General features: G+C 41.2%; 1 protein-coding gene across 1 annotated transcript in view; it reads right to left on the reverse strand.

Moving 5' to 3' along the window:
• Positions 1-475: 475 nt before the first annotated feature.
• LOC121453240 (calcium/calmodulin-dependent protein kinase type IV-like) overlaps positions 476-25483 on the reverse strand; it is a 236453-nt gene continuing 211445 nt past the window's right edge. Inside the window, exons 8-11 of the mRNA XM_041659776.1 lie at positions 18689-18764; positions 16008-16134; positions 12970-13122; positions 476-11784 (exon numbers count right to left, since the gene is read on the reverse strand). Coding sequence (XP_041515710.1) covers positions 11368-11784; positions 12970-13122; positions 16008-16134; positions 18689-18764 — 773 coding nt within the window. The 3' untranslated portion in view covers positions 476-11367. The remainder of the gene's footprint in view (positions 11785-12969; positions 13123-16007; positions 16135-18688; positions 18765-25483) is intronic.

The raw sequence follows: 25483 nt of genomic DNA on the forward strand, positions 1-25483 counted from the left end.
TGGGATCAACAGTAGGATTTCCGGCCTCTTGGATGACAGCCATAACAGTGCCCACAGGTTGAGCTTTGGAAGGTATATGTGAGGTTTCTCTGGATGCCTGGATGCCATATAGGTAAAGGATGGCCCCTTCTAACATAGTAATGAAAACATTGTCTTGCACTATTAAGCATATTGAGCCCCTCTAATGACAGATGCTGCGTGGCTCTCATTCCTGTCGTTCACGAGGTGAAGGAGCTTCCCCTCAGGTTAATCAGTGGCTGATGTTACATGGCATCTGCCAGCATGGTTCTGTTTGCACACTCCAATTACTCTGACAAAATCCACATTTTATACATAGGCTTTTATAACCAAGAGATGACACAGAAATATTGTATCCCAGGAGAGAAAGCACATACCCATGCTCGTGGGTGGGTGAGCCACAGGAGTTAAGATCAAAGTATGGAGGAAGCGGGTGTGCCAAAGTAAGTTTTTTATTCATTAGTATTCACTCCTGGAACATTATAATCCTAGTTAATGTTTTGCTTTGGTAAAATTTCTTAAGTATAGGGCAGCTGACTTTATTAAGGGAAGTCTAGAGGTTGCAAAACCACAGTGAGGTAAAAATAATACATGAATGTCAAGTTGTCTTGGTAACACATTGATTTACTGAAGGAGTTCCTGTTTTTCTCTAGTTTTTCCCTCCATACCCTCAACTGAGAAGTCCTTGTTTAGGGTATTGGCATTTTCTCAACAAAGGAACAATCTTGGGCGGAATGGTGGTGAACATAAAAATATCTATAATGACAGATACAACAAGGTTTGAAAAATTTTAAGTAAAAATTAACACTAGAGGAAAAGAATGACTTTTGGCAACTGTTAGGGTATTTTTCTTACTTTCTGTATTTTCATATCTTTGTAAGGAAAAGTCAGTTTTCATATGAACAGCGGGCAGCACCACTGTCCCCTCTCAGCCACCATGAGCTAACATTAGTATTAACTTCCTAGCTGTGTTCATTCACTTTAAATAAAATGGACTTAAGTGGATGAAATAATTATTTGTGTGCTTTTCTAGCTTTATTAATTTTACAATCTTACTCTTTAGGAAATAAAAGATGTGGGCATGCTGGTATTGAAAGTACAGTTTTATCTGAGAGAAGGGTGATTCGGTTGTGCGTCTCCGTTCTCAGGTAATGTCCATGGTGTGTCTTGACCGTTCAAATAACAGAATGCAAAGTTCTGGTGGACTCTTACATGATTTATTATCATATTGTACATGCAGATTCCTTTACAGATTGGCTAGCTGCAAGGCACTGGCTAGCTTCTTTTGGCATGCTCCGGCGGTCTGGGTGAACTTACACAGTTACATTGGTCCTCACCTAAGTCACTCGCTACTCATGTCCCATATTCCTTCTTCAAGGTCTTGGCCAACACCCCGACTATCATCAGGTGAGCACATTTAATCACTGAAATGGATTGTCCAACCTTGCATCCAAGAAGAATCCAGTGAGCTGTCAGATGTCTTAGAATTTGGCAATTGAGAGAGAGAGAGCCAATGGCTGCCCTGTTCACCCATACTGAAGGACACCGTGCCTCCACCATTAGCAAATGGGCATGGTTTTGTTGACTGCTTTGCAAACATTTTATGTATTTACATTTACAGTCAAGCCAGACTTAACACACTTCCCTAAAAATAGTAGAGTTGCGTCTTTGTATTAAGGAATCGATAGCACCATTTTGACACATTTAGAAAATGAAATGTCCACAGCTCTTTTTTAGTACTTTTTATTAGAAAGTGAAAAGGCCAACCATAATCTTTGCTGGGTAAGGTATTTATTCTCTCCTCCAATGCATACATGCTCTCATTTTGGGCTAATGACTTGTGCTCTAGACTACAGGAAATCTGTTTTCTTGCATATGATGCTATTCTGTTCTCCATGCTGTAATTGAAGGTGCATATGTCTTTTATCAATGCAAATTTGACATCTAAGAAAGTCTCAAAAAGACATCCCAGATAATGCTATCTAGACCTGAAAACCCCTCATACCAAGTCGTCCTTACTCAGTGTCCACTAACCTGTTTTCTGTGTCCTAACAATATCTTTACTTCATAGCATAATTTCCCCCTATTACCCAGATGCTAGTCTCTGTCTCTCATTCCATGTATCCTGTAGAAATGGAACCATTCACTAACCACAGACATTACCAGAAATAAGCAAGGCTACACAAGTCAGAATATTCACACTCTAATTCTAATTTGTAATTTACAAAAACAAACAGTGTATTGAAGATGAATGGAAAAATAGTTCCTCCAATAAGAGATATAATAAAATCTTTCGATTTTTATCTGTTTTATAATTATAAACTTGTAGATTATATACACTGGACAAAAGAGTGAAGAATTAAGAACCTGGCAGGACCCACTTGAAGTTTGAAGATTAGCCGTAGCCTTACAAAAGCATGCATTCGCTATGTCGGGGGATTTTTACCCTGCTGAGATAGACTAGGAGGCTGGCCAAGTAGCAGGGCAGGTGCTCTGGAGAAGAGCTTCACCCGCAGCTGCCCAGAGCCAGAGCTTAGATCTGAGACTGCTGCACCCTGCACAACACTTCACTCTGTGCCTCAGCCTTTCTCATCGAGTGCCAACCCTTCTCCCCAACCTTAGAGATGGCCCCTTTGTCCTCCTTAACTGCAGAGTTGGTCTGACCTTTCAAAATCAGCCTTGTACATTCTTGGCAGAAGAGACCATTTTCCTCTGTCCAGCCCGGGAGGGCTTTACCGTCTGTAGGTATTCAGTATAGGTGATATGTGTGATCGTTTGCCTTTTCTTTCCAGCTGAAGAGTAGCACTGAGCTTAATTCACGTCTGACTCCTAGTACAAGTAACGGCTCGTCCGTGAACATGCACTGTGAGAAAAGGATTCCTGGAATGGGCTATTTCTGGGAGCCTTTTGCTATTAGTGATCCCGTCCTTAAAGTTTGCTTTCCATGAAGGCCAAATAGCCTCTAAGCCATGCTGTTGATTTCTAGGAAGAAAAGTAGCTATCGATTTTGAATTGTTTTAAGGTTTTAAGTTTATCAATAACTGGCTTCAAACTTTGAGCCATCTAGAAGATGAACAGATAAGAATGTACAGCCCCCTCTCCTTCCAATGTCCCCTGCCTGTGCTAACCAGAGGATGACTCATGTCTTTTGTTCCCACATCCTGTAACTTCCCAGTGGCTGGCTCATCTTACCACTGCTGCGACAGTTTAAAGAACAGACTATGCGCCGGGCGGTGGTGGCGCACGCCTTTAATCCCAGCACTCGGGAGGCAGAGGCAGGCGGATCTCTGTGAGTTCGAGACCACCCTGGTCTACAAGAGCTAGTTCCAGGACAGGCTCCAAAACCACAGAGAAACCCTGTCTCGAAAAACCAAAAAAAAAAAAAAAAAAAAAAAAAGAACAGACTATGCCATTCCGTCATATGGTAACGGTTGATATTCCTAACAATGGGCTGATAATCGCTTCCTATTCAGTCTCTCATTTGTGACAAATGAAGGAAGTCAAACTGAAGCAAGCCACAAGTGCCTAAATTTCCCTCCATAGCGGGGTTACTTGGTTCCCTTAAGGCAGATACTTTGGAATGGGTAATTTTTCCAGATAGAAATAGACTCAAGGGTTCTTCTTGGTTTCTAAATTTGCTAGAAAAGTATGTACTGAAGGCTCTTTTCACATGAAATCTAGAATATTCAGAGAACTGGGGTGTAGGAAAGTAGCTATTAAAGTTCTCTGTGCTCTGAACTATTGATGAGCAATTTATTTTCATAAAAATAGCACACTATTCCCTAATTGTTAATGAAAATCCAATTGCTAGAAATTATTTCATTGTATTATGAGAAATTCTGTAGCTTGCTAAGCAACAGGACTCCAGTTTGGCTTAAATGTGAGTGAACATTATTTGTGGGTTTTTTTTGTTGTTGTTTAATTCACATTGTGTTTAAAGTTTCTAAACCATGTTCAAGCAACTGGAAATCTACTTGTAACTTGTCATACTAATTTCCTTTTTCAGAGATGATATAACTTTGCATTTTTGTTCCCATGGAAATTTTAATTATACCTCTTGCACAACTGTTGTGAGACCATTTGCAATATGAAACAAAGCTCACCTAACCTCTAAACAGCAAATACGAGAAATAACTGTAACTAAGGTAAAAATGCTAGTTTTGTAACATGGATTCCTAAAGTAATCACAGAGCATGAGGCATGAGCAATGAAAATGAGTTGTCCTATTTCTCTTATAAAGGACCAGATAGGAAGTGGACAGATGGCTCAGTGGTTAAGAGCACTGGCTGCTCTTCCAGGGGTCCTGAGTTCAATTCCCAGCAACCACATGGTGGCTCACAACCATCTGTAATGAGATCTGGCGCCCTCCTCTTGCATGTGGGCATACATGGAGGGAGAATGTTGTATACATAATAAATAAATCTTTTTTAAAAAAATAAATAATAAAGGACCACATAGACATTTTGAGTGATGTAGATTGTGTGGTCTCTATTGAAAATATTCAGTGCTGTTCTAGCAGCTTGCAAACAGACAAAACAAAAACAACAAAAAATCCACAAATGAGTCTGACTGTTACAATAAAATGGTTTGAGTTAAGATAGTAATCGAAGCCCTAAATTAAGATTTGCTCTTTAAGTCATAGTTTGCCTGAATCCTGAAGTCTCTTCTTGGGAGATTTAAATTCAGTTCCATGGAGAAGCGTGGGGAAATAGTTCTAGTTAGCTTCAGGTGTCAACTTGAAGTATCCTCAAGTGATATGAAGGAGTCTCAATTAGAGATTGCCTTGATCAGATGACCTTTGGGCAGGCCTGTTCAGCATTTCCTTGATTACTAATTGATGCAGGAGGGCCCAGCCCACAGTGGACAGTCCTATCTGGAGGTGGGGGGTGCGATGGGGTATCAGAGCTGAGCAGATGGGCGAAGCAAGCCAGTGAACAGTGATCCTCCGTGCTTTCTGTTCCACATTCTGCCTCCAGGTTCCTGCCATGGAGTTCTGAATGATGATGGACTGTCACCTCTAAGATGAAATAAGCTCTTTCCTCTTCACATTGTTTTTGGTGTTTATCTCACACACACACACACACACACACACACACACACACACACACACACACAGTGTGTATTGAGATACATACGCGTATCTCATAGACCAGAGATGAAAATGATTGGTATCCAAGCTGGTTAAGAATCTTCAAACAGCTTGATAATCATTTTGTTTGTAACTTTCATTTGTTGGATTTGTCTGCACTCAAGTCACGGTTCCCACTCATCAGGCTCATGAGAGGGAACAGCAAGATCTGTTGGACATAGAATGACAGACTACTCTTATGTCATTTCAACCAAAGAACTGAAAATTTAGGAGACGCTAGAACCTTCTCTCGGTTTACAGATGGTCTTAAAGATATTGCTGAAGCTAAGACTGCACTGAGCAGAAGATTAACCATGAATATGCTATTTAGGATCCTATACAAATTGTGTATTAGTTACACTGATGAACACATAGTTGCACAGGCATACAAACTAGGTCAAGTTAAAAGGAGACAGGCACATAGGAGATGATAATTTTCAAATTATGGTCATACTTGTGTCCTTTATAAAATATACAATAATACTTGTTTCAAAGATATGAAGACATCACACATCTAGAGACTTTTTATCATCCATAACTATCAGAATTTGGAGATAGCTTCAGGAAATAGCTTTCAAAAAGGTGAAGCCTATTGCATCTGAATATCTTGAAGTAATATTTTAGGTGGAAAATATTCAATCTGAAGGAAGATTAAATATCTGTCCTTTTGAACACAATGATCCAAAGCAAAGATCAGACTGAATATAACTATTCTATATCTATGGGTCTTTCAGGTCAATCCTCAGAGTATATTGAAAACAATTATGAACAATGTGATTTTGTATTCTTAGAATTGCTCATTAGCGCTTCAATTTGAACTATGGGGCAATGAAAACCTGTTTCTCTAGCTAGACTGGAATGTTCCTGCCAGAACCTTAGAAAACCTCCAAAGTGAGACTGATTGTTAGGGCAAATAGAGCAAAACATTGCATTGGGACAAGCTGGGGGTAAAGCAATGCAAAGAACTGTGGTTGGCAGAATCCCATTTTCCTATCATTGGCCAAGAGCAATATAATTTTAAAGAGACCACTTTCAGTCCTTTGGAGCATGGGAGGAGATCTGAGTCTAACTTGGTCAGATGCTGGGGCTCTTCTTTGAAACGAGTTCCTGCAAAAGTCAGACTGGTTTCCTGGCAAGCTTTTGACCTTGCCCTAAGTGGAATTGGGCAGATTCTTGGGAACAGACGGAGTCAAGCCCTTTCCAAATACATCACAGATCATTTATGAAAACTGATATAACTAATCAGAAGTTGTTTGCTACTCCTTTCCAAGGTAAGTATAATGCTTGAACTGGCTCTACACTGCTTGATCTCAGGTGATCTTCACAAAGTAATAATGACAAAAGTGTGTCCTTATATGGAAAGAAGTGAACTTACCATGGCAACACTGGGTGTGTAACTAATATGTGTGTCTCCGCCCCACTATCTCTCCCACCCTCCTCCCTCTTCCCTTTCTCCCTCCCTCCTCTATCTTAACTTCACTTTCAAGGAACTAGAGAGCCACCTTTTTATAAGAAAGTAAGATGACAAAATTTTTAAGTAGAAAATTTTGTCCATTTTCATCATCTGACTATAAATACCAAAGTAAAAATTATATTTCATGTTAGAAACAAACAAAAAGCCACCACTGCAGACACAGTCTAATCTTCAGTGTTCAACTGGTAAGTGCTCAGATGTCAGCAATGACCCTGCTCAGTAATGTATCTGATAAACATTGAGGAAATTGGAATATGACCTAATGGACAGTAATTACAAAGACATTACAACTCTCATTACATAAATTAATGTCCGGAAACTTTATGCTGTCTCAAACGTAGACACCCAGACTGAGTACTCTGCAGAGATGAGCAGATTGCACAATGGTATTCTGATTATGCACTTGGCTGTGCTGTATGTGAGCCCGATGCTAATTCACTTACATGGCCTCTTCTAAAAGGCCTTTATTGGCTTTGTGAGAACAATCCTAAGATCCTAAAGAAGTCCTTTGTCTTTTCTGCCATTTCTTTTCTTCTTTCCAATCTAAACTGCAGCCAGCTGCTCCTGTGCAATAAAAACTGAATCATGAAAAAAAAAAATGGCTCTCGAAGCTTCAACCTGGAGGCAGCTCCCGATGAGCAACCTTGCATAAAATACTGGGAAGAGCCAGTGAAAAAAGGCCGAACATTCTACAGTACGAAATGTCAAATGTATGCAGGTGAGGTCTCTTTAGAAGGCAAGCTGCTTCTTTATAAATCTGAAAATGACCACAGGATATTGACAATTATTCTAAAATCAGTATGTAAAAAAAAATTCCAAAAGTTTTTAAAAAGTCTGTTCAGTGACAGCGTTAATCAGGCCCTTCTGCCAGAACCCCACAAGTGCGAGCTGTGACCACATCCTGGGACATTTGTGGGTATCTGGCATATCAATCACCACCTCATAACATGTCCGTCATGCAAATGTATTTCTCAGGAGGCTTCTAGAAAGATTGCCTCCAACAAGAGGATGTCCAACTTAGCCTGATGTGTAGAGAATGGATTCTGTGTACAGACTGCTCAGTGGGGGGCCACGGGGGCCACAGTAGTTTCTGCTAAGTGAGAATACTGTTGATTTTATGGAAGTACTCAGGAGACTCTAGATGCAGTCAGGATTCCCAAGCCAGATGGACTCTGGGGCAGTACACACACACACACACACACACACACACACACACACACACAAACACACACACACACACACACACAATTTGGCAATGCCTAAGGAAGTGTTGCTTTGATGTAAGCTTGCGGAACACTTCTCAAGACAAAGTATGTTCAGGAGTAGCCTGATACATGTTTCGGAATTTATGTCTGTAACATCAGCATCTTAGGTGCTGACCAACCTAGCAATGTGGAAATGTCAGCTCACATCTAACCATAGAAAGTCAAGTCTCACTTTGCTCAAAAGAAAAGTGTTGTAGATTAGACCTGTGTGTCCACCATAGTGTGGCTCCTGACCACCTGATGTAAACAGGCTTAGACTGCTAATTTAGAAACAGAATAAAAGTGACTCAGATGATCTCGTTAATTTTAATTTTGATGTAATAATTTGTGTATACTGGATTAAAATGTACTATCATAATTTCATATTTTCTTTTTAGCATGTAGCTAATAGAAAATTTAAAGATGCCTGTATAGCTGTGGGAGTGGGGGCACATGCCTGTAACCTCAGATCTTGGGACACTGGCAGGAGGATCACTGTGAGTTTGAGATCAGTCTGGGCTACATAGTGAGTTCAAGACCAGCCTTGGATAAATAAAACCTTGTCTCAGAATTTTTCTGTTACATGTATAGCTTATATTTACATTAAACTTGTTAATATAAGCACTTATTATAGACGATAATTTTAAAACTATTCTGTTCTAATCTCTTATTTTTATGCTATTGTACAAAGAGCTAACAGTTTGAGAAACCCACTGGAGCCATAGTTAGACTTTCTGAGTGGGGGAAATAATTGAAGATTGTCCTCTATGATAAAAGAACCAAATTATGCTATGCACTTAAACTTCCTGAAATAAAAACCAATAATGAATTTAACTGTCCTCTCTGTCTCCGTCTCTTTTTCTCTATGTCTCTCCTCATTCTCTCTCTCTCTCTGTTTTGGACTTCTCGAGGTAATTTCTCTATGTAGCACTAGCTGTCCTGGAGCTTGCTCTGTAAACCCGACTGGCCTCAGACCCAGAGATCCATCTGCCTCTGCCTCCTGAGTTCTGGGATCAAAGGCATGTACCACCACTTCCCACCTTGTAGCTGTCATCTTTTAAATGCAAATTTTAATTTAGTCTTTCTTTGCTGAAATTTTAAAAATTACTTAGTTTTGTGACTACACTATAAACTAAGAGTGATATTAGAAAGTGTTCTTTCAAATTAAGATTGTATTCCTTTAGTTCCAATAATCTTTCAGATAGATATTTAATCTTAACAAGCAATATAAATGTTGACTGTGTAAAACAATTATTCTTAGATGATATTTCTATTAAACGTTTGCATGATTTGACTGAAATATTTGACTTGTTTCCTCGTGAATGGACTTAGTTCTTTGGAAGCATGAGGACCATCTTTAGCATACAAGTTACAACAGAAAGGTGCTAGTGATACTTAGCTAATAAAGTATATAGGTTGCAAAAGAGGAAGAATTAGCCTAACACTCTTGAGTATCACCAAGAAGGGGTAAGGTGCAATCATTTAAATGACTGAATTCTAAAACACTCAAGGGCTTGGCATATGTAATGCTCTTCTTAAAGCTCACAGGGTCATCCAAAGCGTTCAGGCCATGTTGGAATGAAGACAGACCTGGACTGGGGCTGAGTGATGCTATATGTGTTCTGATAGTCTAATTACACCTTCTATCAAGACCCTTACTCTTTCCAAATATGGAACACTTGCCATACATATGTTAAGTCTGATGAGGAAAATCACACTAGGAAATTGTTCTTCTTAAATGGAAGTCTTAAGAAAGCCTTCTTAAAGGTTAAAATAGCCCTTTATGACACTCGAAAGGAGAGTTCTGAGGGAGATTAAAGAGGGGAGAAGTAAAATGAGAGCGTAAATACTAATTAAAATCAATTGAATAATAATCACCGAAGCTCAGATAATGAACCTCAAGTAACCCACCTGTCAAGGACCCAAATCACAGACTACAAGAAGCCCCCCATTGTCTCCTTCCCCAGGACTGCTGGAGCTCTGTGTAAGCGCTGATGCCCCCAACAGCCTGGAGAGGCCCCAGATCTAATGTAATTTCCCAGTGCAAATGCTTGTATGTGAGCCAGAACAAATTAAGTTATTATTTTATGGAAAAAAAAATCTGTGCTGCTCATTTTTTTGCCCTCATTTTGTATTTTGGAAGTCATACTGTTTATAATTTAAGAAAACCCACCAAAAATGTAAAGCAATTGTTTTAATAAAGTGGTCATTTTCACTCAAGAAACTTGATACTGCATTTAGTGTAATATCTATGAAACAAAGAAATCCTGAGGAAAAAAGTATCATGCTAATTAAGGTCTAATGCTTTATCCTCCCCGAAGTCTGTTTTAAGGTTTGTTTTCACTTTATTTTTGTTTTTGCTTATTTTTAAGACAATATGAATTTCTTGATATGGAAAGTTTCTTCATCATAAAATATGCCCTCTTTCCATCTATGTAAGGAAAAAAGACACTAGTTGTTATAGTGAATTTTGAACTCATGAACAGAATGTCTACACAGCTGGAGGGGAGAATCCTCCTGCAGACATTTTCTTACTGTAACAACATCAGCAATAAGTTATATAACAATGGAATGCATTGTTCTTATTATATTCAGACATTTTGGCACCAATTTCTGAAATGGGCTTTTCCAGAACTTGAAACTTGTTATTTGCAGAGTATATCCACAAAAATGTTCTTATACGCAAAATATTATATAAGCTTACAAATGCAAATTTATATGAAAAGTAAAAAGGAATTAATCTTGGTATGTCTAAGTTTAAATTATATATCATTATACTTAAATTTCTTTATTTTTACCTAGGTTTAATACATCTGATGGGGCATTTTAGTGAAAAGCAGGTGAAGGAAAGAAACACCACAGTTTAATATTATCCTAAGAATTGTAAACTGGCAGAATTTTATGATGAATGTTTTGGAAATTCTTATATAGCATACTTAATAAAATGAGACATTCTTTACACACTCTTAAGGGGGCTGTGGGCTCGTGGTCTAAGACATCATGCTTTGATGTCTCAGCGTGGCAGATGGTTTTGGCCACTCTACAGGTATCTTTTATATGTCAAGCTGAACCCACGGGAAGTGTTCAGAAAGTCATGGGAATGTGTCTTTATTTGAGTTGAGGTCAAAGGAATTGCCACCTCTGAAGACTTCTGGGAGGTATGGGATGCCTAAGCTTTCAAAGAAAAATTAGTTTTCCATTTCACTTCAAATATATGCCACCAAAAGGCTAAGAACTTTTGTTTTAAAGTGTTGTGCTGTTTGCTGGAAACTCCAAATTTAACTCATGGGGCTCATGTCTACACTACATGCCGTAGAAGACAGCATTGTTTCATAAAGCAAACACATGCACTGAAATTAGGATTACCAACTGGTATATATGGGGTTTTTTTTGCACCTCAAAACAGAATCACAATAGTGCATGTCATGCTCCCCCACCTTCCTTGCTGAAGGACAAAGTACATCAAATGTTTGCCTTGGTCTCTGAACCTAAAGGAAGCCAGATTAGTACTCTGGCAGAATCACATCCTGCGCTTCTGCAGCAGGGCTTTCCTCCTCAGCTTTGGGGTCCATTTCTTCCCCCACAGTCTTCAGCTTCTCCACCGAGCGCCTCTTCATTGTGGGGTCACGTGTCTTCAACCCATCCTCCAGCGCCTGAATCACCATCCTGGAGACCTCCTTGTTTTTCCCACCTGCATCCTTCTCCTGCCCCTCGGCCTGCAGCATTGTCATCTCAGCTGCTGTGCCCTCAGCAGCCACCTGGTCTCCTTGCATCTTCTTTCCCAGAACAGCTGTGCTATCAGTAACATCCTCGGTTGAAGATGGATCTGGGCTGGCCTTGTGGCTCTCCTGGATGCTGCTGTGGCTGCTGCTGCTGGCACTTCCCAGTCGAGAAGAGGCCACCACAGCCTTCACTGCTGCCTGATTAGAGAGAAAAGCACAAAATCGTGTTTCTGTGGGAAATCCCAAATGGCGGTAGAATTTCTGCTTTGTTTTACAGGTTAGTGTTCAGCCTTTCAAAGAAAAGGAAATGATTCAAAGATTGGTTGTCAGCTAAAAAGGTGTTTGGAGAAAGAACAGTAAACCTTTAATTACAAGTTAGAATTATTTGGCTGTCTGGACAATTGAAAACATGAGGAAGATGCGGTTGCCTCTGAGTGGCTTAAAGTTTTCTATTCTCCAAAGGATGTTTCATGGAAGACTCACTCCACAATGCTGGCTGGTATCATGGGCGTAAAAGAGCAATGCTCAAACTAGCTTCAGAAGTAGTTAAGCCAAAGCTATTTACACATGCCATTTCAAAATCAGGCTTGGGATCTCCTTCCTATCAGTGCAAAACGACAGAAAAGATGTTGCTTTTGGTCTCCAGCTAGTCTCTGAGATCTGCTATTTGTATAACTAGTCCTAAACATCATGAAGATGCACCTCACTGCTACTCTATGTATAGTCTATAAAACATGTATTTTGGTGAACAGTTTTCTGTATCACTTACTTTTTTTTTCATGATTATCTATAGTATGGAATAGTTTTAAAAGTTAATTCCTAATTATTGCGGGTTCAGAAACTTTCTGAATAAAGACAAGTTTCTTGAACGCTGCCTTATTTAGATAAGAAGCAGCCAGTAGGGGAAGTAACAATGCCTTTTCCACCAATCCTGAGTTCAGTCTTTGGGGCTTATGGTGGAAGGGAGAGAACTGATTCCCTCAAGCTGTATTCTGACCTGCACATGCATGCTATGACACACACTGGTAAGCTTGGGCGCACACAGAGAAAGTAAATAAGACACACACCACACACACATACACGTGAGCACATGCGCACACACACACTTTGTAATTTAAACGTATAACACAAGTATTCATGTCCTGGTTTTTACTCCAGCTATGAACTTATTCCTTCAAGTACTTTCTTTCTCTTAATGATGAATTCATGAGAAGACAAACAGACACACCAAAACAAAACAAACAACAAAAATCAAACCCTAAGTGGTTTTATGTCAGTGTCTTAGGAATTTAAAACCAAGGATTCCCCTGGTGTGGCAGAAAAGGAATAAGGAAGAAAAGACATCTTAAAAACAACAACAAGCAACAAAAACACATGTTTTGCCTTAAGCTTGCGCCGAGCATTGAATTCTTGGAGCTTCTTCTGAGCCGTGTCCATGTGCACAAAGTTGGCTGCTTTTCCTGTGACCCACGGGTGCTGGAGGGCTTGAAACGTAGTCAGTCGTTTCTTGGGATCCAAAACAATTAGTTTTCTGACCTGCAATCATAAAGAATATAGACTTAGAGAACCTGGGCTTGCCTTCAGACTGGGAATGTCCAGGTATTCCCCTACTTCTTAGCAACAGTGCTAAGTGCATGTTTTTGAAAGAGCTTACACTGTCAAGAGTAGGGCCTACTCAGGGAAGCAGCAGCTGAAGGTGTCCTGGAAGACCGGGGCACTTACCAGCTGTAGCGCCAAACCCACAAATTTCTTTCCACAGAGGCCACAGAATTAGGCCCTGGCTTGTCTACTGACCAGATAGATGCCTTCTGAAGGTAGAACCAGCATCAGAATAATTCTAGGCCACATTATGAAATCACTTAGAATTCAGAACTTGAACTATGTCTCTCCAGAATAGTCATTCAGGCACCAACATTTTTTCGGGGAGGTTAAATGGCAAACAAAAGTTAGTGTTCAAGCCCTTACTAAGTACTATTTTTATGATCCCATCGAGATTTATAGTTATTTTCTTTAACTTATTGAAAGCACTTAAGGGATAAGTTCAGAGCTGGAATAAAAGTCCCTTAAGGATAAAAAGAAGGAAACTTGAGCTTACGACATGCTTGGTGTTACTAAACTTAACTAAAGGTAATCCATTCTGGAAGCTTTACTCTTGTGAAGATGGACAGACAGGGAGTTGTCAGGAAGACCAACAAATGAAATGTTTCCCAGCCTTGGGCTCAGAAGCAGTGGCCTGGTATGATGGAGGCACTACCTGGACTCAGGGAGGCACACGTCCTGGTTATGCCTTTAACTACCCTCACAGCACAGTCACAGAAACATATGGACTGGGAACCATTAGCTCCAACTCACAAGTGAAGAGCAGAAAGATGTTCCAAAACCTTAGCTACTTAGTCATTAGTAGAGTTTGAAGTCAAACTCAGGCTTCCATTATATGAAGCTCATCTTATGGACGACTTTGTGGAGACTCTAGAGTGCCCCTAGACTCTGCTCTTGTAAAATAAGATGCTCTCGATCATTGAGCTATGAGCTCTTTTCCAGCCCTAAAACCCCACCAAAGTGAAAACAGGTTAATGGAATTGAACAGCAAGTTAAATAAGGAACAGATGTCACGAAGTGTTTTCTGGTTCACGCTTGCGGTGCAGACGCCGGTTAGTGTAAGGCAGGGATCTCTGGATTCTGTGTGAGCATACTTTACAAGGGCACAAGAAGAAGCAGGCTGTGGGCCAGGTGGGAGAGGGTGGGAGTTGGTTTGAGTCAGTGGTGGCAGAGGAGGAAAGAAGCGGATGTATTCAGGAGTGGGGTTACATATCTACATACCTATGTAGACTGCCGCCCTTCCTGCTCACATGAGAAAAGTCACAGATCCTGAAGAATTTGTTCCACGGAATAACAGAAAGAAAAGGGAGAAGTATTTGGAGGGATAAATCCTGGGAAAGGGGCTGGAGAAAGTGAGGGCTTTTTGGTTTGGGGGGCAGGGACTTCGAGACAGGATTTCTTTGTAGCTTTGGAGCCTGTCCTGGAACTAGCTCTTCTTGGCTCTTGTAGACCAGGCTGACCTCGAACTCACAGAGATGCACCTGCCTCTCGAGTGCTGGGATTAAAGGTGTGCGCCACCACCACCTGCCTTCGAGTGAGTTTTAGTAGTGCCTTTCTGCTGGAAATCCTTGTAAACTTTGGCACACTTAGCAAATCCATGACTAGAAAGCTCCTAAAATCCCCTATAACCTAAAAAAAAAATCAACTCCATTATTTTGGCACATTTTAAAAATCTCTCCAGAGGAACGATGGCTGCGATTGTACACAAGCATCCTTCTATTAGAAGAGACAAGAGTTCTCTCTCGAAGGGAGTTCTCGAATGTTAATAGGCTTCAGTATTAGCTTGAATGCGAAGCAGCTCAACAAGCCATAAACCATTCTATTAATAGAGTGGACCTTGTTTATAATTCCAGGGGCACATAATAGGGCTCATGCTACTGTCAGAGTATTTTAATAGGTTTAAAAATGTTTGAAAATCCAATTATATTTATTTGAAGTACATGTACATCTAGGTGAACAAACCACATCAAAGCAGAGTTCGGTGTGACTGGTGTCTGGGCTCCAGAGCGCAGTGTTATTTGAAAGATTTCTATTTACCAGGTAGGAAAGATTCTGGAACTAATGCTGCTACCATGATTCAGCTAATGAGGACTGAAGGATATCGAGTTTTCATTCTTCAAAATGAAAATGCATCAGTGTTCCCTTTAAATGAAAATACCTTAAAGTTACAAAGAAGCAATGATGTCAAAAGCAGCCTATTCTAAAATGTCTTTTACTATCTCTTAGTTAAAAAATATTTATCTCAGGCTGGAGAGATGGCTCAGAGGTTAAGAGCACTTACTGCTCTTCCAGAGGTTCTGAGTTCAATTCCCAGCAACCACATGGTGGCTCACAACCATCAGTAATAAGATCTGGCACCCTCTTCTGGCCTGAAAGCATATATGCAGGAAGAACTCTGTATACATAATTAATAAATAAGTCTTTAAAAATTATTTATCTCTACTAAACTGAATGCTGGGAGAAATGAGGTAGAGTCAGAGAGAAGCCATGTAGACCCGCCAGAGACAGAAGCTGGAACTTTACCCAGTAAGCCACAGCCTCATCGCAATACACAGATTAATGGAGATGAGTTAGTTTAAAGATATGAGTTAGCCAGAAATATGTTTAAGCTATTGGACAAATAGTATTGCAAATAATATGGGCTCTGTATGATTATTTTTGGAGTCTGGGCAGCCAGGAAATGAACTAGCAGCCTCCTACAACAGTTCTAGTCGATAATATCGTTTGTTTTTTTCTCAGGTGTTGGAAAACAAAACAATAAATTATAAACCTGTATTTAATAACAAAAATTATTTATCTCATTTTGTTTGGGTCACACTTACCAAGTCCTTGGCATTTAGAGATACTTCATCCCACCAGGGGGAGATAAAGTAATATTCACAATTCAGAATTCTCCTGAACATGAACTGGTCGCCTCTTTCGTCATAGAACGGTTCAAATCCACAAAGTCTGGAGAGAAAAGATAGAATCAAATATCTTTAAAAGATGAGGTATACTTCATCAAATTTCTGCAAAAATTCAAAATCTTTCTTCTATATTCTCTACAAGTAACTCTACCTGTACAAGTGTGTAATTGTTTTGTTAGAATTTATTGACTGACAACATAAAACCTGAACATCAGCTGCAAGAAGTAAGAATAATGAAACCACATTTCTTTTAAAAGCCATAACAACAACAGGCACAAAAATACTATAATTAAAATTGCTAATATTATAGACGTTATGGTAATGATTTTTCCAGCCGATTTTTCTTGAAAATTAAAAAAGTATTATACAGATTGATAGGGCCTCAGTTTAGTATAAAACAGAAAAGTTTAAGAATACAGGCTTAAAAGTGGACAGAAATAGCAATCTACAAAAGTTAGTAGAAGTCGGATATTTTCATATATTATCCTGGTTTGGATTTCAGACTGGAACAAACAGAGATGAAGCTATTAATTTAGTCAGCACAGGCCGTCAACAGACGAGCAGCGCAGACTGACTTCTTTCTTGTAAATGGCCCTCATTTTAAAGATGTCTGATTAGATTCGCCTTTTGCTTTCTACTATAGGGTCAGGAGAGAAGGAAACAGAGTGTGAGAACGGGGAAATACCTCTGACATCTCATGCAAGGGGGAAGGAAAAGCTGGAGTCTGCTCTGGGGTTTCTGAGCCTGCCCTGGTGAGAGACAACCGGCTCTTCTGGATCACAGGTGGAAAAGGCAGTTAAAGAAAGCAAGGGCCTTTCCAGGGGCGCGGGTGTGGAAGGACGCCGCTTTCTTACAGGGACTGGCCTCTGGGAAATCGACCATGCTCCAAGTGAGTATATGGGCCACACAAATTAGACTTCGTAGTTTTTCCTTTCTCTCTCTCTTTCTCTTATCTACTTTTCTTTGGGGAAGGTCATAAGAGGGGGGAGGGTGGACCTGGGGAGACTGGGAATTGAATGTGATCAGGGTGCATTACGTGAAACTCCCAAATAATAAATAAAATATTATGTAAGAAAAAAGAGAAAAAAGCAGTCTTTCAAGGCATTTATTATACATGTTTCTTTTGAAAATCAAATGGGAAAATAACAAAAATTTAAACGATATCCTCTTCGACTCCTCCTCTAAGCCAGCCAGGCTGCCCCAGAACATGGAGAAATAAAACAACTATCTGGAGCCATCTGGGAGAAGGTGGAACTTGGGAGCAAAATAAACCTCAGCAATGCACTTTCATTTGCTAAATCTGCACAGAGACCCTGCACCTGAGCCACCTGTGTGAGGGGAGTGTCGGCACACAGGGGTGAGCAGGCAGACTGCAAAGGCCCAGAGATCTGCCTGCCTCTGCCTCCTGAGTGCTGGGGTTAAAGATGTGCACCACCACCTAGCATCACAGAAGTATTCTACAAAGCTCAGGAGCTAAGATTCTCTCTCCTCTCTCTCCTCTCTCCTCTCCTCTCCTCTCCTCTCCTCTCCTCTCCTCTTCTCTCTCTCTCCTCTCTCTCTCTCTCTCTCTCTCTCTCTCTCTCTCTCTCTCTCTCTGACACATAGGGACACAGTACAAAAGAACTTTTCTGAAACCCCAGAAGAATTCCCTCTGCAGAGCCCAAACCTGCAGCCACCCTGACCTAAAGCTTCTAACCTCTGAGACTGTGAGAAGGTAAATATCGCTTGTGTAGGTCACTCTGCTATACAGTGGGTGAAGGCAGCTCACCTATGAATAACCGGCTCTTCAGAACCCTGGAAAACCTCTCTTCACAGATGCATGCTATAGGTTCCCAAAACTAACTGCATTCCCTGCCAAATGGCCAACGTGTGCCTCACTGTGCGTTAGTTCTTGGGTGGACTCATATCTTCTTGCCTTAGCTTTCTACAGCCACGGTCACATATGATTTCCCTCACTGTCACCTCCAATTCCATCACCCACTCTGCAAACTTCCTGAAGTCATTTTTTTTATTAGACAGCAGTTCAGTAATGGAGATGGAGTGGACAGAGAATGAATTATCATCAGCTCATTTTATTCAGTGTTTAGCTCAAGGCCCTTGAAACCTTAACACATAGGAAATAAATCAATAGGTAAATGCGCTCAAAATATTTTGATAAGAAACGTGCTAGTTTGGGATTTCTTAAGAAGTTAATAACAGATCTCCTTAAAGGGCCACCAGTCTGTTCAGCAAGATTCAAATACATAAACAAAGGAGTACGGCAGGTGGACTTAGGTTTCACATCTATCATGATCGTGCAATACATTCCCAAATGTGGGTATATTATACAGGAAAATCAGCTAAGGAAAAGCCCTGGACAGTGTCTCACCTCCAGGGAAATGCAACAGTAAGAAGCAATACTGATTTTGAGACTAGCTCTCGGCACAGTTAGTGTAAAACGGAATATCACATCATTTGAGACTAAGCTATCAGTGCGGTTATTGTAAAAAGGAACATCACAAGAAGTCAGAGGTCAATGTAGTTGTCATGAGAATTATTAATACCTAGAAAATGTTATTCAAAGACTGTTTGCATAAAGGTTGCCTTTTGTCACTTACAAGATGTAGGTGATTATTCCTACAGACCACATGTCCACTTCCGGTCCATAGGCACAGCCTCGGAGAATCTCAGGTGCTACGGAAAGAAGGAAAATGAGGTTCAGTTGGAGTGCAACCTCAATACTCACATTTTAATTGCAACCAATGGGGAGAACCAAATTCCCTACTGGACTTCTGAACTCTCATCACCAATCTTCTCTTCCATGACCACAGTAGGATGAGCAAACTCTCAAGTCTAGTTCTCCAGGAGACACTGCAGTCTTTGTCTATCATGGGAGCAGGGGAGTAATGCTACCGGTTAATCAAATTCTGTACTACAATACCATGATAGGGCTTGAATAAGATGGGCAGAGGTGTATCTTTGCTGCAAAAAATCCCCCTACTCCAAAGGGCACTTGATACATAGACAAGGAAGAAATGAAAGTTAAGCACAGTCAAGGGGAAAACAGGCAAAATTACACTTCTCAGAACTCAAGAACTACCTGAAGCAGTGGGTATGCAGCAATGGCATGTCTGGGGCAGGGCAAGGACCAGAGCAGACTATGGGAAGGGTATGCAAAACTCGAGGACAAGAAGGTTGGCACAGGAGCAGGAAAGGGCTCTGACACACATACAGCCTTGCCTGCTGTATGTCAGTTCCCAAGGAAACACTGTCCCCAGTGTTCTTGAAGTCATGATCTGAGAAGGGAGGTCTTCCCTATGCATAGCAAGGCCTATTCTATTAGCTTTCTTTACTATTGGGGTAGGGAGGCCTTCTCAACGTTGGCATGGTCCTGGAGAGAAGACTACAGTGATCTTTTATATTTTTATTACCAGAGAGATGTGAAAATTAGAAGCCACTGGCTCTGATGGTTTGCACTGAGTACTGGAGATGCATTGTTCTCCTTACTCACAGAGAAAGAGCCTGAGAAGCAGTGCACCGCCATCTGCAGAGATGGGGCCTATTAGCCCACAGTGTATTCTTTTTTTTTTTTGAGACAGGGTTTCTCTGTGGTTTTGGAGCCTGTCCTGGAACTAGCTCTTGTAGACCAGGCTGGTCTCAAACTCACAGAGATCCGCCTGCCTCTGCCTCCCGAGTGCTGGGATTAAAGGCGTGCGCCACCACCGCCCGGTGTATTCTTTAGTGCTGTAGATGCTGCTGGGGCCCCTAAAGGTTGAGTGGCTTGATACATGCTGAGGGTCTTTGCAGTATGTCTGGGGGATCAGAACACCATATTCCTCCAGATGGGGCCTCTAGAATCAGTAAATTGGCTCTACTGTCTTCACTAGAAGGACATCTGTCTAGACCAAAGGTTCTCAATCTGTGGGTCATGACCTCTTTGGAGAGTTAAACAACCCTTTCACAGTTCACCAAAGACCATTGAAAGACTCATATAGTTATGCTATGGATTATATTACATAACAATAGCAAAATTACAGTTATGTTGCAGCAATAAAAATAATTTTATGGTTGGGGGTCACCACAACATGAGGAACTGTACTAAAGGGTCACAGCATTAGGAAGGTTGAGAACCTTCCCAGGCTCTGGAAGGAAACTGTTTTCATTGGGCTCTGGGTTAACTGGAAGATTGCTGTGACTTTTCCACTGGTGGCTTTCCATGTCACCTTCCACTCATTCTTCTTCCCTGTAGAATTGTGCTTTACAAAATATAGGAAATAAGCACCCAAGGCGGAAATGTGAAAGGGACATGTGCCAACAGATGAAGCAACCACTCAACAAGATGCACCATTCAAGGAATTGTATCTGGATCCAAAAAGGCTTGCTTATCTACAGTTGAATACAATTATTCCTAGGGGGAAAATGTCCTATTAAGATTTGATAAGATTATAAAGAATGCCTCCTCCCTGTCTATGTCTTTGACTGTGGGGTAACCTTCATTTCCTGGGGGCATTTGCATCTCAAAGAAGGAGTCTTTGAGTCCCTGCTGCAAGTGTTTTGTTTAATCCTTGTGCCAAGGAAACTTGGATTTGGCTGCCAGCTCCTGGAGAGCCACTGTCACCTGCCTCCTAGTGTAGAGTGGAACAGGGAGCATAGCAGGTCTTTGGTTTGCATAGTGAGTGGTATCAGCCCTTGCTCACTCAGGCCCTGACATCAGAGAACCTGATGAGAACTTCGTATGAATGTTGGCAGAAGCTTTTACATTTCATGAGATGCGGTGTGTTTGTTTGTTTAATGTTTCAAATCTAAGTGAACTGGACTAGCTCTGATTGCCAAATTCCCTTGGCAATCTCATTTCTCGTTTACCCTGCTAGCCCTGGTCCTGTCGCTCTAGTAAAGTCAAAGCCCTGGTGAGGGTCAGGTGTTCTCTCCTGCTCTCTCATGGCACCCAGCCAAGAGCCCTGCAGCATGTAAACACCCGGAAAGGAGGTCCTTGTTGACAGCTCAGTCAGTAGAGTATGAGACTCTTAATCTCAGGGTTGTGAGTTCAAGCCCCATGTTGGGTGCCATTTGTTGACAGAGGTTTCTGTCCCACCTGGTCCCGCAGCCGTTCAGTCCCAAGGAAACACACAGAGGTCTACATTAATTATCAACTGGTTGGCCTACTACCTCAGGCTTCTTATCAACTAATTCTTACATCTTAAATTAGCCTGTTATTCTTGTCTGTGTTAGCCACGTGGCTTAGTACCTCTTATCAGTGAGGCATTCTCATCTTGCTTCCTCTGTATCTGGCTTCCTCCGTGATGACTGCAGGCTGACCCTTTCCTCTTCCCAGAATTCTCCTGTTTTGGTTGCCCCACCTCTACTTCCTTCTTGGCTACTGGCCAATCAGCATTTTATTAAAACAATACAATATAAGTGACAGGGTACATGACCACTGTCTCACAGCAGGTCCCCTTAGTGCCCACCATGGAGCAGCTGCAATATTTGTCCCATACAACATCTGCTTTGTTTCACATCAGTGTACAAACATCCCCAGTAGTAGAATATTTCTCCATAAGGCATTATCCTGTACTGAGTCAACTTTGGGAGTTAAAGTTTAACTGAGACAAAGAGAACTTAAGATAGGTTCTTATCTTCTGTAATAAATATCTCTTAAAATACTTTTTATAAAGTAAAAAACTTACAATATCTTTTATTTGGGGGAGGGGCAGGGTTTATTTTCTTTCTGTAATCTTGGCTGTTCTGGAACACACTTTGTGGACCAGTTCTCGAACTCACAGAGATCCACCTGCCTCTGCCTCCTGAGTTTGAGGATTAAATGCATGTACCACCACCACCTGCCCTAGAACTTATAATATCTTAACTCCAATATAAAATTGACGTCAAACAAAGTCTAACTCAATTTCAATGTTAACTCAGTTAACTATTTTAAATAGTATGATCTTTAAGTCAATAAACCATCTAAAGTAGTATAAAGTATTTTCAGATACTAGAGAGTATGCCCTTGACTTTCTTTGGAATCAGCTGGTATCCCTTATCTGAACTCTTTACACAACAGAAAGCCTTTTCCAAAAGCTTTTCTAAATCACTTTCAGGTTCTGGCACAGCGGTCTTCAAGTCTCCTAGGTATCAGACGTCCTCACAATTGAGTCTAGTAGTTCGTCATCTCCATCGAGTAAGAAATAATGGAGGAGCAGTCAATTAATTTCTATTTGATATCAATATCAAACCAGATGTTGCAGCACACACCTGTAATCCCAGCATTAGGAAGAGGAGGCAGGTGGAGCAGAAATTCAAGGTCACTTTTGATATCTCAGAGTTTGGGGTCAATGTGGATTACAGGAGACCATCTCAAAACCAAACCAAACCAGTGGGAAGGACATTACCCTGCCTTTAAGGCCATGAATAGCTAGCTCGCCTTCACACTTTTTCTCACCCTATTCTCAAAGCAAACAAATAAAATCTAGGGAGATAATGTTCTTTCAGGGCCCCTAGTACACAGGCCAGCCCACTATCAGGACAGCTGAGTCTTAGTAAACTTTCTGAGAATTCTCTGTATGTCAGCTGTGCTCTTTAAAAAATCAATTTGGATGAGATACAAAAACTAAACAAAAGTTCAAACTGTATGATATTTATTCACTGCCTCCTGGACCACAGAGTGTTATTATTTTTTTTTTTCAGTTAGGTGACAACATCATTAAAACATTTAGAGATTGAAGATCCACCTAGAAATTGTAATAGATTCAAACAGAAGCACTGCAACCGTCCTGGAAATAGCACCAGGCATCTTGCCCCAGCCACAGGCACTAGACTGTTCCTCTTTCCCAGAGACCGCTGGGGATAGCTGCTGGCACAATTTTGGTTCTTGACTGTGCGTTTATCACTGCTTCAGGTAGGCGCCATCACCCTTTCCTACTTACTGGGTTAACGCCAGAGTGGCATTTGCTTATGAAACTTTTCAAGCTACTATTAACTCTCGACTGCAACAGATCTGAAGTAAACTAAGAGTGGAGGTAATGTATGCATGCCTTCTTTCACCCATCAAATAGTTACTAAGCACTTGCTCCATGGTAGACACTTGGTAGTTCAGGATCCTGCGAAATCCTAAGGAGCAAGTCCCTAAAGTAAGTCGTAATGAAGAGATGTTAGGTAGCTGCTGGCATTCCTGGGAGGAGGATGTCTTCAACAGGGGCTAGCAGGATCACACTGGTCAGGGAGGAAGCAGAGTTTAAATTGAGATGTACTGAATCCAGAGAAGTTAACTAGGCAAATGGGGACAGGGTGGTTGACAAGAGACAGCACAGGGTTTCAAGTGGAAGGAGCAACTATGCAGCAGTCCCATGGCAGAAAGGAGCAAGGCCTGGCTCAGGACAGCAGTGGGGCTATGCTCTCCAGTGAGGCAGTTGGAACTAGTGATTTTCTTTGCTATCAAATCAAACCCATGGGGGTGAGGAGCATGGTTCCATACATCTCAATGCTTGAACCCGACTTTCCGGGGTCCTCCATTCCAGAGATAAAGGAAAACATTGCCAAAGTTTCCACTGGAAAGCTCTGCCTTGAATTGAAATTTCTAGGAGCCACAAAAATCCAGTATATTTTTTCTTTTCATATGTGTGTAGTAGGGATCTGTCGGAACATATAGAACACAGAGGACAATCTTGGGTATCATCCCTCAGAAGCTGTCTACACGGTGTCTTCCTGGCCGGTGGTCTGCAAAGTTTGCTAGGCTGTCTCTGCTTCCCTGTGACTGGGATCACAAGCACACACCACCAAGTCTGGCTTTTCACATGGATGCTGGGACCAAACTCAAGTGCACACCACCACGTCTGGCTTTTCACACGGATGCTGGGAGCAAACTCATATCCTCCTGTCTGAACAGCAACAACTGAGCTCTTTCTCACGCTCTTGCACAGTCTTTAAAGCAGGCTAGGGATCCTCCACACTTTACTTCTGGTGGATGGAACTTGTGAAAAGAGGGGAGGGGAGGGAATACATATCCAGAAATCTCAAAAAACAAAACAAAAACAAACCGAACAACCAAACAAACAAACAACCCCCCCCCCAAAAAAAAAAAACCAAAAAAACACTTCCTTCTTCCTCACTTTCTCTAGAAACCAGAGAAGGATGTACTCAGGGCAACTGCCTAGTGCCTACAGCTGGACAGACTCCGGTCATGTTTTTTAAGCATCTGTGCTTTATGTTGTCTTTTGTTGAGCGGTCTCTTATGTTTGGCGAGGAAAGCTCACCACCTGTGTGAAATGGTCCAATTTTCAGACTAGCATAGCATGCTGGAGGCTGGCCAGGTGGAGGCGCGGCTCGGATTAGGCTAAGGTCACAGACATACATCTCTGGTTAGCAGGGCTACTGTCAGCTAGCAATTCCACAGGTGCCATGCCATGAAGGGCTGAGAAGGTGTCAGCCCGTTGCCACGCCTTTTCTATCTCTGGCTCCTAAAGAGCAAGCCAGATGGGCGTTTTCAACAAGCGACATGCCGCGTGTTCCAAACCGCTCTTCCTGTCCTCCAGCACTCCTCACTGACACGGAGAACAGACACCCAGCTCCCACCTCACGTTTTCAGTTCAGCTCTTCACAAAATTCTTCCTTGACACGTGGATTGCGTGGTTTTTAACTTGTATAAAGTCAATATCTGGCTGAAGAAAGACAGTTTGTGTCTCCTTATTTTTTTTTTTAGGTTTTAATAATACGCTAGAGAGAAAAATCAAAGTTTTGAGAACTCCCAGTGCTTTCACCGGCAGCAACAACAAACAACAACCTCTCCTTCGACACACCAACTCATGAGAGTCACTTCTGGAGGATTCTATTGAGCTCTTCAATCTTGAGAAAATCACAGATGTCTACAACTCTGAATCATACCGAGTCTCCTTGCTCACTTCAAAGCTAGCTAAGGGGCGTGAAGGAGTGTTCGTGCTTGAAAAGCTGCTTCTCAATTTTCCCGGGATAAGATGAAGTATAAACAAAAAGCCCAACTCATGTCAATAAGAGTATAATATGATAATCTTTTTTGTATATAGAAACACAAAATAATATTCTTAGAACTCAAACTTTCAAATATATTAAATATGATTCACACTATGTTTATCTCTAAGGGATACATAAACATTCTCACTGGTGGATTTTCAATAATTCTTTTGAAAAGAATTATGACTTTTTGCCTTATGCGTATACTTTCTGTATTAACATCCCAAAATGGAACACGGTTGTGGGTGTTCAGGACCCAAATGGTGCAATTTAAGCAAGTCCCGCCCACATGCCTTCAATCACCTCTTCCTTTGACCTCTCTTCCTCCCATCCTTCCCACCCTCATCTGTGTAATAATAGAGCCGAGTCCCAGAAGAACTGCAAATTCTCTGGTACAGTTCATTCTGTTAGTCAAGCAGCGTCTTCAAGTGCAT

The sequence above is a fragment of the Microtus oregoni genome, unplaced genomic scaffold, assembly GCF_018167655.1.
Source record: "Microtus oregoni isolate MIOR12 unplaced genomic scaffold, Mior012 000011F_ref0000422, whole genome shotgun sequence".
In the NCBI taxonomy this organism is placed as follows: Eukaryota; Metazoa; Chordata; class Mammalia; order Rodentia; family Cricetidae; genus Microtus; species Microtus oregoni.